Below are 18,917 nucleotides of genomic sequence, written 5' to 3' on the forward strand. Positions count from 1 at the left end.
GTACTGCCATGTGGCCACAGCCTATATACTTTAGTTTACTCAAGCTATGCAGGCTTAATTTATGCATAATTATTAATTATTAATTACGCAATTCCAGTCAACTTTTACTTTAAAAATTTGGATAAGGCTTTATTAATATGTCAGGTATATCCTATTTCAATTTTACATAATTTGAATTTACATAAAACACAATTACATTTTAGACCACTACTGAAATGTAAAATCAACAAATGAACTAAAACTCATTTTTTAAAAAATGCCCAAAGTAGTTAGCTGGCATCTAGGGCTACAAATATCCCTGTCACATGAGGCTGCATTAAAATAAGATGAGGTCTAAGCCTGACCTATTTTGGTTACCTTTAAAAGATTAGATAATGAAATATATTAATCTTCACTGTAATTCCCTTCATTATCATAATGCATGTTCTATAATTTGAGATTATTTTTGGCCTCTGAAAGACATAAATAATACCTTCCTCCCAATTCTTAGAGATGTGTCAGTTCCCCAAAGATGGAATCAAAATACCTGAGGAGGAAGACTCGACAATCACCTTTGCCCAATTCTCTTTCTTTCACAAAAGAAAAAACAAAAGTCCAAGAAAGGCAGAATCTTGCCCAAGATCGCAAAGCTAAAAGCAATGAGAACTTGGGCATTTGTGTAATATCAAACAAGTCTCCCAAAAAACTAATGTTTATTCTTTGTGAAAAGAAATAATGAAAATTAAAGATGCCTTTCCCAGAGCACCTTATTCTGGTCATGGAAACAGCAAAGATCTGATTTCTTTACCATTAACTCAGAAACATCTTTTGAGGTATCTATGAACTATGCCTAAATCTTTTATCTTTTAATCTCTAGTATTCTAAGTGAGAACAATCTTTCATTATTTAATCTGAGTAGACAACTACTTTTGTCTAAGAATTGTACATAGGAGAGTGCTTTTCTATTGTAAATCTATAACTGGTAAAGTTACATAGGGTTGTAGGGAGGTCAAAGGAGAAATACAAACCCAAGTCTTAAGAAGAGGAGCCTAGAAGTAGATAACTAAAGCCAGATGGGTAGAGTTATTTTGAACCCAGGAAATAACAATCATCTCAGCTCTGCAAATGTGCTAAACTAGACCATCCTTAGGCAAAAAGTAGGAGAGGTTTGAAAGCAGGCAGACAAGTATGCCAGGAGGCTGTAGGAATAGATAGGCACTGGAGAAGTAAACCTGCCTGAGGTTCTAAAACTACTACATAGATAAATCCAATTGCTCAATTAAAACAGTATGAACATTTGCCTTGTGAGAACTCTTTATCAATTATTTCAAAAAAAAAAAAAAAAACAAGAATGAACAGAAAATGTGTCCGAATACAGAGTCTAGAAGAGATCCACATGCATAACATGGATGATATTATATACTAATGGGGAAAGAAGGGGTGATCGAATAAATGATGAATGCCAAGACAACTGAATTACTGATGAGGAATTATCAAATTATATCTTATGTCATTCTCAAAACAAATTCCAGGAAGATGAAAAGCAAAGCTGCAAAACTTTTTGAGTATCAGAGAACATCTTGTGACCTTAAGGAAGAAAGGAAATTTCTTACACAAGATATAAAAATGCAAATCATAAAAGAAAACAATTACATGTTGGATTACATAAAACCCCAAACTTCTGTATACCAAAATACATCATAAATAAAGAGAAAAGGAATGCCACAGATGGCCAGAAGACATAACTCATAGCTGAAAAGACCAATATCCAAAAAATATAACAAACTTCCATGGGGAAAAGAAAACTTAAAAGAAAAAGGTCGAAATATATGAATAGGCAATTCATTGCAGAGGAAATCAAAATGACAGTGAAGATATGAAAGGCTGCTCAACCTTATTAGTAATCTAAGAACACAAACTCTAGTGATATTCTATAATTTTATAACCATCAGGCACAAATTAAAGAGTCTGACAATGACAAGTGTTAGTAAGAACATGGGAACTTTTAACTACTCTGCCAGTAATGACAAACTCCGGTGACCAATATGAGAGTATCTAGCTATGTGGTTCAGCCATTTCAATTCTACTATACACTGGAGCAGCAGCTCTCAGAATGTGGTCCCCACACCAACAACCTCAGCATCACTAGGAATTTGTTAGAAATGCAGTATTACACCTCAACCCAAATATATGGAGCAATCTGTACTTTTTTATTTTTAGTACTGGGAATTGAACTCAGGACCTCACATGTTCTAGGCAAGTGTTCTACCACTGAGCTACATCCCAGACTTAAAAAAAATTTTTTTTTGAGACAGTCTCACTAGTTGCCCAGGCTGGCCTAGAACTTGCAATCTTCATGTGTCAGCCATCCAAGTAGCTGGGATTACAGGTGTGTGTCAGCATGCCTGGCAGCAATTTTTGTTTTAAAGTACCTTTCATGATGCTAATATACTGCCAAGTTTGAAAACCACTGCTCTAGCAGCACAGCTTCTCAGCCAGTAAAGCTCAATGAATTATAGGTCTGCAGAAAGCCAAACCTGCAACCCCGTCAGACACCCTTAGTAATGAGCATACCCCACTATGCTGGGCAGATATGATTTGCTATACGACCAAGAACATATATAAGGAATATCTAAACTGTAGCATTGCTTGCAATCATGAAAATCTGGAACCAACTTAAGTGTCCATCTGCAGTATATTTGTTTTTAAAAACTGTGGTGTATTCATAAAATGGAAGGTCAGAGAGCAGAAAAAAATGAATGAGTCAGGACTACAAGCATAGGGTGGATAAATCTGAAAATTAGTACTGAATGATAAAGGAATAATGAGTATAACATGACACTATGTATATGAGCTTAAAACTCAGAGCCCAATACTAGATACTGTTTATGAACACTTACATAAAAATAAGCATTATATAATGATAAACACCAAATTTAAGATGATCTTCTTTTGAAAACAAGGTAAGTAGTGGGATCAAAAGGTGGTACCATGAATAATATACTAGGTGAAGTGGCAGACATTTGTTAAATGTCTGTAATTTTAAAAAGTGGTACTAAAAAAGTACCCTATAAATTCTTTACAGTGACTAAGCTTCAGGTGAAATGGGTTTTATGGAGAAACAACAATCAGTGAAGAAATGTAAAACGAATGTCTAGAGATGCCTTTTTGTTAACTTCAGACACTGTCAAGAGAAAAACATGTGTATTAAGCCAATCTTATCAGTTCAGGCACATGCTGTGAGTGGTTCTGGAGAGGACATGCCTTAATTCATGTTCCTTAGTATTTTTGGAATAATGAGTCAAGTTACGTTTTGATGTTCATTATCTGATTGTGAATTCTTTCCCTTGTTTAGTTCTCCTTGTCTATGGAAGCCTTTCACAGTAAATACATGACTGAGCATCCTTTCAAATTTTTTCCTGTTCTGTGCTAGAGATATTGGTTGGATTAATTTTTACTTGACATTTATGGAATCATTCTGAGGTGACAGACATGGCAATATGCTGTCCTGCTGAATGAAGAGTACAGAGCACATAACATTTAGTACAATGGTGCATGAAATGCCAGAGCAACTCTTCCTCCTTCCACTTACAAGATGCTTTTCAAAACCTCTTTTTGATGTGTGTCATCTGCAAATGGAGAGGCTCAGTCATAGGGAAGACTATTAAACATATCTGCCTTGTGGACTCAACTCCTTCCTTAAAAAGATTTCTAGTGAATGGCATGGGGTGTTGAGGATATAGAGAAACTGTTGGCAAGAGATCACCCAAAGGTTTAACTCTGATCACTCTGATCACCACAACGGGGATTCAAGTGTATAAAGAAGCTATGTAAAGCCTAAGGCATCCTTTCAGGTGCTGGGAACTGTTCCAGGTCACAGCACTCCAGCAATACAATAAGAACAGATGACTTTTCCAGAAAGGATAGACACTAAGGTTTCCATTGTATCATTGAAAACCTTGACATATCATCTCCCATCTCTAAGGCCACAAAGACTACAAGTTTTATGAGCATTTACCTCAAAAACTTTCCTAAGCAGCGTTTTATTGAAAAGCTATCTAATTATGATGAAAAGGAGGCAAAATTGACTGATGTTGTGACTAACTTTTGCACTTTAAGTCCTGCTCATGAATAATCTCTCAGATGCAGAAAAAATAAAATCCCCAAATAATCAAGATGTAGCCAAGTGGCAGGTGAACTTCAATGGCCTGTCTTGCTGAGTAGGTCTCAAACTTTGGCATGCATTAGAATCATCCTGGATGACTTCTTAACACATGGCTACTAGGCCCCACCCTGAAGTTTCTGATTCAGCAGGTAGAGTGGAGACTGAGGGTCTGAATTTCTAGTAAGTTTCAAAGTGATGAAGATGCTCTACAGTTCGTGGACCAGCTTGTGGACCAGTGATCTAGATTTAGAAATCCAAAGAAATTTACTTACTTTTCAAAAACCTCAGTTTATTCACAGTCATTTGGAAGATTAAATATTTATGTAGAACTTAGTGTAGTAGTTATACCTGGCAGTCTTTAACAGTACTTTTACTACAATAATCAATTTTAGAATTAAAAAAATGATAATTTGCCTCATTTTAGACAAAATATCAGTTCCACTTGTAAAGGCTTTGACTTTAAAATAAGAAAAGCCATTATCTTGGGGAAAAAAATATGCAAGGAGCCTATGAGGTATAAATAGCTATTGTATGAGTACTTTTCATAAAAAACATGTTTGTACAAAGCTTATTTGCCTGTATCTGAAGGGGCAGGAAGATGGTAGTTTAGGGGCCCTTTATCTCCATACACTGACTAGCAGCAAGAAATTTGGGATATTAAAATCAAAGACATGATTTTAAGCAAGAAAACCTTCTTTGATGTGAATCTGAACATTATTATTATAATGTACACATTATAGATGGTAGTTTAGGGGTCCTTTATCTCCATACACTGACTAGCAGCAAGAAATCTGGAATATTAAAATATCCCAAGAGATATTTTTATTTAAGGGATAAATGGGGAACTCAAATATGCAGGTAGTCCAGGAATGGGTAAAGACACTTTGTAGAAGAAACCTTTGGCACTTTTAAGGCAAGGATCCCAAAGTGACCTTGCTTTAGACCTTTCTGGGGACCTGAAGCAAGTATTTTATAATCATTAATGCTTCTGGTTCCCTACTGTGCAAAACCAGATTTATGGGATGATTAAGATATCTGCTACAGAGATGTCAGCACTGATTGTTTCATGGCACACCAGTATTTCTAGATGGTATGGCCTGGGGAAATCAAAACAGGGCAGAATCCTAGACTTGTAGCCCAGAGGAGGATTAACAAAGGAAGGTAGAAGATATCTGTAAAACTGAGAAATGTCAGAACTTGACTCTCCAGCCCTCCAGAAGCATCAGTTAATTCATTTCACCATTTATAATCATAGCTACTTAGTGCTTGGCTGTATACATTATGATAATATGAGGCTTAGAAATAATATACAATCTCATCCTTCCCCCCACATGCTTCAAGGCCCATGCTGGAAGAATTACCTATAAGCTAAGGTGAGAGGTCAGCCACTCCACTAGGAACATGGTGAAGATGCTTCCAAATCCTAACATTTTCCAAAATTGGTCTGATAGATAAATCTATCCACCAACCCACCTATCCAGTGTTATTAAACACCTTGTTGCAGTCACTGCAATCAAGTCTCCTTCCTCCCAATTTCAGTTCTACCACTACAAAATGGGAATGCAGGATGATAATCAGCCCTCAATCTCACTCTAGAGCAAATCCCATGATTCCCATTAAGACTAAGGAATGGCTTTCCATCAGTTCAGTGCTTCCTAGGGCATACTGATTTTTAGTAAGTTAGAACTAGATTACTAAGTACCAAGATTACTAAGTTACTAAGTCTCATGGGTCTTTTAAAAATTACACATATAGGAATCAAATAGTGAATAATACTGAAATAAGAAAAGAGAAATCAAATCCCAAACAACACAAATTTTCCCTGTACCCTGTCTCTTCCTACATGGGGGTCTCAATTCCAAAGCCTATTCAACTAATCAAAATGTAAATATCACTTACTCAGGGCTGTCTGAATATCCTTTTCTCCATTTTTCACTTCTGTCAAAAACCCTTTTAAAAATTTGAGACCTCTAAAACGAAAAAAGAGGAATAATTATTATCTTTTAAGTTCATTTATACAGAATGAGTATAAAGAAATGGCAGATGCCAGCTTCTACTTCACTAATATTTTGGGCTTAGTAATCAGGTCAAATCATACGGTGATCCTTTCTGAGTTTCTTCCCTGACATTTCCCTTTAGGATGCTCTAGACCCCTCAACCCATCTGATAAAACCTAAGGCAGTGGTCTTCAAAATGTGTAGTCACAGCACTGATGGTTTGGGCATCACTTGGAGATCTATTAGAAATCCAAATTCTGGGCCCTACCTCAGACTTAGGGAATCAGAAACTCTAGTTCTGAGTCCAGTGTTTCTAACAAACCCTCCAGGAGATTCTGATGTCACTAAAGTTGGAAAACCACAACTCTAAGAGAGATGAGTTGGCTTTCCTGTCCTTTAAGATTTCTATCTTATGGGCTGGGGTTGTGGCTCAGTAGAAAGCTTACCTCACACATGTGAGGTACTTGGTTTGATCCTCAGGACCACATAAAAAAAATAAACAAGTAAAATTATTGTATTCATCTACAACTAAAAATATTTTTTAAAAGATTCCTATCTTATATATACTGTTAATATTATTATAATATTTATCACCATCAAGAGGTATGCACACAAAAACCTGGCATTCTATTCATTAGCCCTTCTAAAATAAAAAGCTATAGATTTTGGTTTGAGTCTTTATTCTGAAGTAGTATCCTTTGTACAACAATTTTTTGGTGCTAACATTTTAATCAAGCTAGATTTATCTGCTGCCCCACCCTGACTGCCTCACCTCTTCAGCCACAAGAGGGCTTCAGTGGCTGAGTTCCTAACCTGAGCTACATCCGCCTCCACTTCATGTAGCACTATCTTCTGGAGGGTAGTAAATTCTTCCTTGTTGGTTATATACTTCTGATTTACTTTCTGGAGAAAAAAATGGAAATAATCTAAGTTAATAATGTTAAAGTCACCAAGCAAATCAGTATAGTTATTGAGATTTGCACATTTGGCAAGAAGGCTCTTAAGAAATAAAAGACCTCCTTCCTTATGTTTTCAAAGCAATGTGGGTTTGTTTGTTTTTCTGTTTGAGATTCTATGAGGATTATGCTGGAATTAAACAGTCCCAGAGTTTTAAAGTATTATTCCTGAAGTATACTTTTTCCTGCCTTAGAACCTCCCTTACAGCTGTGTTTGGTAAATCATTTTCATCTTGATTATAAAACTAAATCATCATTTGTTTGAATGAGATTTCAAGCAACTAGTCCCTCCAAATTATAGTAAAGAAATGTATATCTACAGAAATTCCTTACACTGCTTCCTCAAAGAGCACACAATCTGTGATGAGAACCGCAGATTTGTATTGGGTACTGTATTCTCAAGAAGATAATATTCAATCTACATTTTAAAAGGGACCCAAAACTTTAAAAGTTGGAAGTAATGTGTACAACTCTCTCATTTTACTGGGAAGGAGGAGGCTCAGAAACAAGTGTGTTGCTATGCTTCCACAGCTGAACCTGGAAGTTGGGCCTGTTGGGAATCAGACCATTAACAACTATTTTCACTAATAAACTTTTTGAAAAAATATAACTGTCATTGTTTAAATCTAAAAATCACAGAGTCAGTATTGATATAAGAGTAATTCTCCACTGATCCATGCTCCAGGTTTGAAAACTTCCTTTGTCGTATATAATAAAGGCTTATTGTCATTCCCCTACTAAGCATTCCAACTGGGAAAAGAGAGTTGCTCTGTTAAAGAGCTATAGTAACTTCTTTTTCTTTTGGATACTGTGGATTGAAGTCAGGGCCCTTGACCACATCCCCACCCCAAACATTTTGTATTTTATTTAGAGACAGGATCATACTGAATTGCTTAGTGCTTTACTTTTGCTGAGGCTGCCTCAGCCTTCCAAGCCACTGGGATTATTGATGTGTGCCACCATGCCTGGCTTATAGTACCTTTGTAACTTGTTGGTTTATTATTAGCAAACACAAAAGTATTAAAAATGTTTGCAAGTTTTCTCAGATATCAGCCAGTATACTCACCTTGATATTTCCAACAAGATCCATCTTAACAGGAGCAAACACTGTAGGACCAAGTTTGTCTGGAAGAAAGAATAAAAACATGTTTGAAAAAGTAATTTTTCAAGTGAAAAGTATCTTTTTAAAATTTTTCATGGGAAATATTTTATGATAACAATAAGTTTAGAAGGTCTTTTCTCCAACAACTTTAATTTTTGCTTCTAAATCATTTTCTAAAAAGCTTGACATTGTTATAACCTTTTTCTATTTTACTACTATGAGGTGGAATAACTATAACATGGTCCTAAGTGGAAGGTGAGATGAAGATAATCTTATAAATTTAGAAAACATATTTGAAATCCTTAGCATTGTACTGTCTAATATGGTAGTTACCAGATATGTGAATATTTAGCATAGGCAATGTGGCTTGATCCATATTGAAATGTACTATAAGTATAAAACACATACAAGATTTTGAAGACGTAGTACTGAAGAAATTAAACAACATATCTCATTAATGATTATTTTAACTGACTATATGTTGAGATGATATTCTGGATATACTATATTTAAAATGTTATTAGAATTAACTTTTACTTTACTATTTTAATGCAACTTATAGAAAACTTAAAATTACATATGTGATTTGAATGTTTATTTCTGTTAGGTGGAAGTATTTTTAATAAATTTAACTCTGCTAAGTAAAATCTACTGATTTTAACTATTTAAGTATACCAAATATAATTTTTTACTATAAATAGGAGTATAAGTATAATAAAAGAGTATAGTATAATAAAGGAATATAAGTAAAAAGTCAGAAAGGAATGCTCCCCCCCAAAAAAAAAACCACTTGATTGACTTAAAAGACAGATAGCTTAAAAAAAAAAAAAGAAGGAAATAAAGTAGCGTACTAAAAAAACCAAAAAACTGATTCGCTGGCTAAAAATCAGGGAAGAGTAGAAAAGGAACAAAGAGCAGATAGGAAAACAAAATAAATGGCAAGATGATAGAAACATCAATAGAATTAAATGAGTCTAAACAACGTAATTCACTACAGTAATAAATTACAAGGAAAATACACAATGATTACCATAACTACAGAAAAGCATTTGATAAAATTAGCTCATTCGTGATTATTAAAATAACTCTTAAGCATACAAAAATCAATTTATCTACATATTATCAATGAATAATTGGAAAATAAAACATTTTTACAATAGCATCAAAAGCATAAAATTCCAACATTTATTCCTAATAAAAGACAAAAATATTTTTTTTTTATTGGTTGTTCATAACATTACAAAGCTCTTGACATATGATATTTCATACATTAGATTGAAGTGGGTTATGAACCCCCAATTTTACCCCAAATGCAGATAGCAGAATCACGTCGGTTACACATCCACAATTTTACATAATGCCCTAATAGTAATTGTTGTATTCTGCTACCTTTCCTATCCCCTACTATCCCCCCTCCCCTCCCCTCCCAACTTCTCTCTCTATCCCATCTACTGTAATTCATTTCTCTCTTTGTTTATTTTCCCATTCCCCTCACAACCTCTTATGTGTAATTTTGTTTAGCAATGAGGGTCTCCCTTCATTTCCATGCAATTTCCCTTTTCTCTCCCTTTCCCTCCCATCTCAAGTCTCTGTTTAATGTTAATTTTTTCTTCCTACTCTTCCTCACTGCTCTGTTCTTAGTTGCTCTCATTATATCAAAGAAGACATTTGGTATTTGTTTTTTAGGGTTTGGCTAGCTTCACTAAGCATAATCTGCTCTAGTACCAACCATTTCCCTGAAAATTCTATGATTTTGTCATTTTTTATTGCTGCATAGTACTCCATTGTGAATAGATGCCACATTTTTTTTATCCATTCATCTATTGAAGGGCATCTGGGTTGGTTCCACAGTCTAGCTATTGTGAATTGTGCTGCTATGAACATTGATGTGGCAGTATCCCTGTAGCATGCTTTTTTGAGGTCTTCAGGGAATAGTCCGAGAAGGGCAATAGCAGGGTCAAATGGTGGTTCCATTCCCAGCTTTCCCAGGAATCTCCAAACTGCTTTCCAAATTGGCCGCACCAATTTGCAGTCCCACCAGCAATGTACAAGTGTACCCTTTTCTCCACATCCTCGCCAGCACTTGTTGTTGTTTGACTTCATAGTGGCTGCCAATCTTACTGGAGTGAGATGGTATCTTAGGGTGGTTTTGATTTGCATTTCTCTGACTGCTAGAGATGGAGAGCATTTTTTCATGTACTTGTTGATTGATTGTATATCCTCCTCTGAGAAGTGTCTGTTCAGGTCCTTGGCCCATTTGTTGATTGGGTTATTTGTTATCTTATTGTCTAATTTTTTGAGTTCTTTGTATACTCTGGATATTAGGGCTCTATCTGAAGTGTGAGGCGTAAAAATTTGTTCCCAGGATGTAGGCTCCCTATTTACCTCTCTTATTGTTTCTTTTGCTGAGAAAAAACTTTTAAGTTTAATTAAGTCCCATTTGTTGATTCTAGTTGTTAACTCTTGTGCTATGGGTGTCCTATTAAGGAATTTGGGGCCCGACCCCACAATCTGTAGATCGGAGCCAACTTTATCTTCTATCAGACGCAGAGTTTCTGATTTGATATCAAGCTCCTTGATCCATTTTGAGTTAACTTTTGTGCATGGCGAGAGAAAGGGATTCAGTTTCATTTTGTTGCATATGGATTTCCAGTTTTCCCAACACCATTTGTTGAAGATGCTATCCTTCCTCCATTGCATGCTTATAGCCCCTTTATCAAATATAAGATAGTTGTAACTTTGTGGATTAGTCTCTGTGTCCTCTATTTTATACCATTGGTCCACCCGCCTGTTTTGGTACCAGTACCATGCTGTTTTTGTCACTATTGCTCTGTAATATAGTTTGAAATCTGGTATCGCTATACCGCCTGATTCACACTTTCTGCTTAGCATTGCTTTTGCTATTCTGGGTCTTTTATTTTTCCATATGAATTTCATGATTGCTTTATCTATTTCTACAAGAAATGCCGTTGGTATTTTGATTGGCATTGCATTAAACCTATAGAGAACTTTTGGTAATATTGCCATTTTGATGATGTTAGTTCTGCCTATCCATGAACAAGGTATATTTTTCCATCTTCTAAGATCCTCTTCTATTTCTCTCTTTAGGGTTCTGTAGTTTTCATTGTATAGGTCTTTCACCTCTTTTGTTAGGTTGATTCCCAAGTATTTTATTTTTTTTGCGGATATTGTGAATGGAGTGTTTTTCCTCATTTCCATTTCAGAAGTTTTGTCGCTGATATACAGAAATGCCTTTGATTTATGCGTGTTGATTTTATATCCTGCCACTTTGCTGAATTCATTTATTAGTTCTAGTAGTTTTTTTGTAGACCCTTTTGGGTCTTCTAGGTATAGAATCATGTCATCTGCAAATAGTGATAATTTAAGTTCTTCTTTTCCAATTTTTATGCCTTTAATTTTAAAAGACAAAAATATAAAAAACATTTCTAGAGAAAATAAAGATGACTTAAGTGAATGGAGATATGTGTGTATGTGTGGTTCACAATAAATTTAAAAGATCTTCCTCCCCAAAACTTTAATTGCTGCTGGGATTACTGGCATGCACCACCATGCCCAGCTAACAAACCCATTTTATAAGGCAAACTGGTTTTCAACTAAGGTGTCAGAGAAATGTTTAAGGAGAAAATAATAGTTTTTGCCGAATGATTTTTAAATAGCCACATTATCATAAGGAAAACAAAACTGAAACTCAATTCCTTACTTTCTACCATGTACAAAAATAATTCCAAGATGGATTATGGATATAAATGTAGAAATTAAAGAATCTAGAAGAATATACAAGAAAATATCTCTATGACCTTTGGTTGTGGTAAATAAAGGTTTCTTAGGACACCGAAACCATTAACTACAAAGAATAGGTTGGACTCTGTCAAAACTAAAAACTTCTGCTTTTCAAAGATACCATAAAAAAGAAAAAAGCAAGCCATAGTCTGAGGGAAAATATTCAAAATATATAGGTCTACAACAGAATTTTATTCAGAATATGCAAGGAACTCTTGCAACTCAATAAGAAAAGAAAAATAACCAACTGTTTAAAATGGGTTAAAGATGCAAACAGAAACTTCACAGAAGATAGAGCAATTGCCAATAATTACATGAAAAAGTATTCAACATTACTAGTCATCAGGGAAATGCAAATTAAAGCCACAATGAGATATTATTAAACACAAGAACGGCAAAACCCAGAAATACTGACATCACCAAAGCTAGTAAAGATGTACAGAAACTATAATATTCATATGCTGCTGCTGGATATGTACAATTGTGCAACAACTGTATAAACTGGGAAATTATTATAAAGTTAAATTTACTAACCAGCAATTCTGCTCCAAGAGATTTACTTGAGAGACATAAATATATGCCCAGACACAAAAATGTTCAAAGCAACTTCATTTATAATGTGAACTACCCAAATGTCCATCAATAGGATCAATATTCATTTACAGGACTCCTACTTAGCACTACAAAGCAAAGAACAACTGATATGTACAACAAAGATGAATCTCAAAAAACACACTAAACAAGGAAAGCCAGATGCAAAAGAGTACATTTACATGAAGTTTTAGAATAGGCAAAACTAACTTATGGCAATGGAAATCAATAAAATGATCACCTCGGGGTGGGGAGTGCACTGAATACCAACTGGCATAGAGAAAAATGTCCTGAAGTGATTAATATATTCTGTATTTTGATAGGGATGTGAATTCATAGGCTGGGTGCACTTATGAAAACTGACTGAATCATAGTTCTTACGTTCCATGAAAGTTACACCTCAATTTAGAAAGGTAGATGATTAAATGGGTCATACAGTAAATTTCAACACATTAGCAATCCCTGGTATTACCGATTTTACATAAGTAAATTCGAGCTTAAGCAAATTTATATATGTAATATTTTTTATTCTTTGAAAAATTTTATTACTGGTAAAATATTTTTTCATAGTACCAATAAATTTGAAGTCCTATTCCTCAACTACTTTCACTTTTACTTTTATGAATGCTTTCCAGAAAGCAGAATTCTTTAAAATATTTGATCATAATTACAAATGAAATGAGAGTATGCAATAATGCTTAAGGCCATAAAGCATGTCTCAATTTACATATAGTCTAGGATATTTCTCCAGTTCTCATATTATAAACAAATATCCTTATTTAGTGTCACATTTTTTGCATGTTAGGGTATTTTTCTGCTGTTAACTTTGCTGTTTAGAGGGCCCCCCAAATATAGTGCTATTTAGTGTACATAAGCATGAGAAGTCTGTGATGTGGCTTATGGACAAAATATGTGTTTCAGATAAGCTTAATTCTGGCATGACTCAGTGCTGTTGGTTGAGAGTTCAATGTTAAATGAAGACAAATTCTAGAAGGAAATGAATAAGGTAACTACAGAAATCTTACCTAATACTGGAACCACAGCATAACATGATGCCAAGAATGCTTCTGTGGGAATGCCACTGTCTTCCAGAAGTTCAATGTCACTAAAGCTAAACAATTTTGTGATAACAGAGAAGGAAAGATTGAAAATACAACATCAGCATTCTCTGCAGTTCAGATTCAGAAACAGCTGCCTTTCTACAGGGCAAACCAAATGGTCTGATTTCACGGAAATGCCACAGCCATTTCTTTTCTTTTTCTGTAATTATAAAATGGTCCATTAAAATAATTTTCCAAAGATACTCTAACAAAGCAAGCTTAAATTTGTTCAGATTACACACTCATAATCCAATTCCTTCTCATCCACCCTTATGGTAAATAGTAAAGTAGATACCTGATATACCATACTCTCTATTCTATTAGAATATACCATCACCTAAAAGGACCACTATGACTGATTTTGCAAAAGAGAAACTGGTGTTCAAGTGTTAGTGATTATAGAGGGAGGTACCTGGTGTTCATGGTACTAAAAAAAGTTGGAATAACTTCTTTGCCTTCTTCCCAGAGGGATTCTGGAGAGCAACTTGAGGAATCTGATCCAGACTGTGCCAAGTCGTTGTCATTTCCCAGGTTTTTCTCTCCATTTTCCTTAATTATTTCACCTTGGACTGCAAAGTAGAGGAACCTATTACTAACCTATTATTTGCTTATTTAAAAAATTCATATTCGTAAAAATTTCTAAAAATTGGAAAACTGTACAGAGATAAAAATTTGTGAAGTATTTACAACATAAACATAAATGTACAAACATACCAAATTAGGATTAAAAATTGATTTGTATCTTGCTTATTTTTGATGAACAGTGTTTCATGAATATTTCCTTATTCAACATTCTTCAAAAACTTGATTTTAATGACCATGTGAAGGACATTTTGGTGATTTCTAAAATCTTACTATTATATGTATAGATAATCCTCAGTCAATCTGCATATTCTGTATTTGTGATTTAATCTACTTATAAAACCATTTATAACCCCAAAATCAATATTTGTAGCACTTTTCCATTTTGTGGACATATGCAGAATGGAGAAACACTTGTCACTTGATAGGCACATTCCTAGCTGAGGTGGAACAGGGTGATGCTTTGCCTTCTTATTTCAGTTCTCATATTATAAATAAATATCCTTATTTAGTGCCACATTTTTTTCCATGTTAGGGTATTTGTTGTTGTTTTTGCTGTTTAAAGGACCCCCCAAATACACTACTGTCTCATATACATAAGCATAATGTACATAAGCTATGATGTGGCTTATGGATAAAATACGTGTTTCAGATAAACTTCATTCAGGCATGACTCATAGAGCTGTTGGTTGTGAGTTCAATCTTAATGAATCAACAATATGTATAGTTGATTAAACAATACATTAAACAGAAATACACTTAAAACATGATTATGTATCGACTGGTTGATGTAAATGTGATTAGAGGCCTGCAGAAAGCTAACTCTTAAAGAGAAATCCCTAGAAGTAAAATTATTGGGTAAAATATATGACAATATGTTTTGATAAAATTTTTTTCTGTCATTTACTCAAGAGATAAGACTTCAATGTTGTATATATTACTTTTCTTATATTAACAACTAAGATTTTCCAGGATTTGGGGCTGGAACTGTAGCTCAGCAGTAGAGCGCTCGCCTAGCACGTGTGAGACACTGGGCTTGATCCTCAGCATCACATAAAAATAAATAAATAAATAAATAAATAAAGGTATTGTGGTAATCTACAACTAAAAAAAAAATTAAAAAAAAAGATTTTCTAGGATTAACATCTTTTTCTTTTCTTTCATCTAAAAAAAATTGGTCTCTTATTTCTGGACAGATTGGGAAGAAGTATTTTTTAAAATTGTAGTTTTGAATTATTAGTAAGCAGGGCTTTAAAATGGTTATCTTTGCTCTGAAGAGTGAGTTTTAGTGATTAGTGCCATTGAAATTAGCTAATTTAAAAGTAACTATAGTGCCTTAAATTTAGCCGTAAGAAGAAAAAGAAGGCTGGTGTTTGGTGAATTCTGACAACCTCAGCCCCACCAGAAACCAGGAGAATGAAAAACTCAACTGCCCTAATTTCATATACTCTTCAGTCTGACCTTATTGTCTAAGTTCTATAAGGCTTTGAGATATACTACGAAGTATCAGTGAAGTACTCATACTGTCTAAAACTGCTCACGGAAGTTTATGAACATCCCAGCCAAGAACAGTAGGCAGGAAACTTCCTCTTCATGTTCTTATCAACACTGCTCAGATGGGATGACAGAATGTAGTTCAGTTAAGTGACCTGTCTTACTGAGCTAACATGCTCTTTAGGAAATACCTGGCATACTGTCTTGAGGCTAATCCCTATCAAGTATCACATCATGGGTATAAATCAAAACATCAAATCTTCTATTGTTCAATGTTTGTTTCAGACTTTGTTTTTTACCTGTTATATTATCCTCAGTATTTTCTTCACTTGATATGCTGCAGTCTATCTCTGAAGATTTTGAATACAAGGAGCTCTTATTTTTCATTAGGATATCTTCATCACCATTTATTTCCATATTTAAAGATCCATTTTCACAACTGTTCAGTTCCATTTGCCTAAAATTTTTTTATAAAGAAAAAAAAAATTAAAAGTCTAGTGATTTAGTAATAGGTTGCCCAGGTAGATGCTAACTCTGAGGGATGAGGGAAGGGTTCACAATCATTAAATTTTAACATTGATTTAAAAAAATTGTTAAACTAAGCCAAGCCTCTTAGCCTCCCACAGACATCAAGATAAGTATATGTGGTGGGAGTAGATCTGTCTAATGGTTCTTCTTGTACCCTGAAGTGACCCTTTCTGATCCCTACCAGCATTAGGAAATAGTCATTGACGGCCCTCTGGTTTCCAATCAGCTTTCTCCAGGTGCCACATTTAACACTTTTTGACCTTCTTCAACTCCCTGCTGGGAGGCTTTTTCTCAATACCACTAGCCACTTCTAAATGTTTGCTTAGCAGTTATTGTCTAGAAGCCATATGCTGGGGTCTCCCTGCAATCTATACCTCAGAGAAAAACAAAATCCAAGGAGAATCCAAACACATCTTGAGGGATCTGTCACATTTTAGAATTACCTATTCAACAGTCAAATGACATAACTGATTCTGTTAAAGGGACAACACAACATCTTATTATAGGGAATTATAGTTAGCCAAATTAGAAATTAGGACAAAAATATTTTCTTCCAATAAAAATAAGGGGGGAAGGATCCAAGCTATATGATGACTCTAGGAAAAGCATTTGTTATTTTCTAAAAACCACTATTTCAATCTAGAATTCAAAATGTGGGAGTATGCAGAGGCAATACCTCAAAAAAAAAAAAAAAAGTTTCTATTTATCTATCTCCGTAGATGTTTCTAGCAGAAAAATTTAGAAAAATAGAAACAACCAAATTGAGAATAATCTTGTAATAAAGAAGCAAATAAAGAAGCAAACAATAGTAAATAATGATTCATTATTAAGCAATAATTTGGAAGGATAAGTATCTCGATTGCGTCAATACATGGGAATGCCTATACAACATAAGTAAATAGAAACACAGTGACTATGTAAATGTGTACCTTTTTGTGGTGCTGAGGATGAACCCAAGTTCTCATGCATACTAGACAAGTTGATGCTGTACTGCTGAGCCACATCTACAGCTCAGCATTTACTTAAAAAAAATTTTTTTTAACTGAAAGAGTATTTAGAAGAACAGAAATAGTTTAGATTTTGGTAATAAGTGAAGTTTTCAACCTATACAGTTACTCAAGGTTTTTTATTTCTAAACAACACAGAATAACATTCAGTGTTTCTGGATAAAAGTACACTTAAGTCAATATTTAACTCCTCTGTAAAAGAAGATCCATCCTTTGGTAATTCCAGAAAGATTAAAAAGTTACAGGATATGATGGGTGAGATCCATATCCTAAAGCAAATACCAACACTTTCCTTTAGTGCTGAAGGTCTGCACTACTTTAAGCTCACTCAAAAAAGGAAAGTCAGATATTGTTTCCTTCTGGTACATCTCAAATCACAAGAAAAACCACCATAAAATCAAAATATCATTCCCTTTTTTTAAACAAAGAATAACAATAGCTGTAGTTTTTTTGAAAGAAGAAAAAAATGTTATATACCTTTCCAATGAATTATGAATTGGTACAACCGGATGTTTCATCTTTAAAAGAAGAAAAGAAATAAAGTTTACTTCCAAGGAGACATTATTTATAATTCATTTTTTAAGAGAGAGAGAGAGAGAGAGAGAAGAGAGAGAGAGAAAGAATTTTTTTAATATTTATTTTTCAGTTTTTGGTGGACACAACATCTTTATTTTATTTTTTATGTGGTGCTGAGGATCGAACCCAGCACCCCGCGCATACCAGGCGAGCGCATTACGGCTTGAGCCACATCCCCAGCCCCATTATTTATAATTCTATCACACATGAAAGTGATAAATATAACCATAATATATTACTGCCCCAACCCATCAGAAATAATTTTAGGTCTTCTTAAAATGGAGTCATTGATCCCAACTAGCCCAACTTTTAAATCTAACAGGAGTACCCAAATTTCTAAGGAAAACAAAGGTGGCCTTTTTCAAAGTCCTAGTTATCAGAGCCAAAGTCCTGGTGAATAGCTTTCTTTGAAATTTTAGTTATGCTAATTAAATGTTAATAGACAGCAAACTATGGCAAAGTATTGCTACAACACTGAAGGAAGGAAGGTAAACACCATGCAGTTTCTGCCCTTTTTAAGCTAGCTTCACTAAAATAGGGAGATGTGAGAAAGGAGGAACCCTTAGCACAACCCAGGAATTCCAGGAAGATGAATGGGAGCTACTGTGGGAAAGAGCCAAGATGGGCATTCTTGGCAGCATGAAAAGACATAAAGGGGTGGGGGTGATGACAGACAATATATTCATGCCAGGAAATGTTAGGAAAAGAGGCTGGTGATGTGGCAAGGGGCTAGGAAGTTTTATCTTTAACCCAAAGGCGATAAGGGAGTCACTAAAAGGTTTAGGTAAAGCAGACCAATTTATACTGCATTAACAGAAATCCTGTCAGCTGACTGGAAGAGCCAGGCTAAAGATAGTAAAAAGGCCACCAAAATTCTAGGCAAGACTCATTTACAGGGGCATTGGAGAGAAAGAACTAGATTAGAGATATCTGTGCACAGGTGGTCAGACTGCCAAAATAACTTACTAGATATGGGAGACTGAGAAGATAAAAAAGTGGAAATAAAATAGTCCTCTAAAATCTCTTTATCATTCACCAA

At 34.6% G+C, this 18,917-nt stretch overlaps 1 protein-coding gene across 9 annotated transcripts in view; it reads right to left on the reverse strand.

Moving 5' to 3' along the window:
* PLEKHA8 (pleckstrin homology domain containing A8) overlaps positions 1–18,917 on the reverse strand; it is a 57,336-nt gene that overhangs the window by 15,044 nt on the left and 23,375 nt on the right. For all 9 annotated transcript variants that reach the window (XR_014020978.1, XR_014020979.1, XR_014020980.1 and 6 more), the window contains exons 6-12: positions 17,780–17,820; positions 16,067–16,224; positions 14,104–14,260; positions 13,617–13,702; positions 8,164–8,222; positions 6,914–7,044; positions 6,044–6,114 (exon numbers count right to left, since the gene is read on the reverse strand). Coding sequence is in view for 2 of the 9 variants with exons in the window: in XM_081285432.1 (XP_081141558.1) it covers positions 6,044–6,114; positions 6,914–7,044; positions 8,164–8,222; positions 13,617–13,702; positions 14,104–14,260; positions 16,067–16,224; positions 17,780–17,820 (703 nt within the window). In the remaining 7 variants the exon portion in view is untranslated. The remainder of the gene's footprint in view (positions 1–6,043; positions 6,115–6,913; positions 7,045–8,163; positions 8,223–13,616; positions 13,703–14,103; positions 14,261–16,066; positions 16,225–17,779; positions 17,821–18,917) is intronic.

This window comes from Spermophilus citellus, assembly GCF_964194105.1.
Source record: "Spermophilus citellus genome assembly, chromosome: 3".
In the NCBI taxonomy this organism is placed as follows: domain Eukaryota; kingdom Metazoa; phylum Chordata; class Mammalia; order Rodentia; family Sciuridae; genus Spermophilus; species Spermophilus citellus.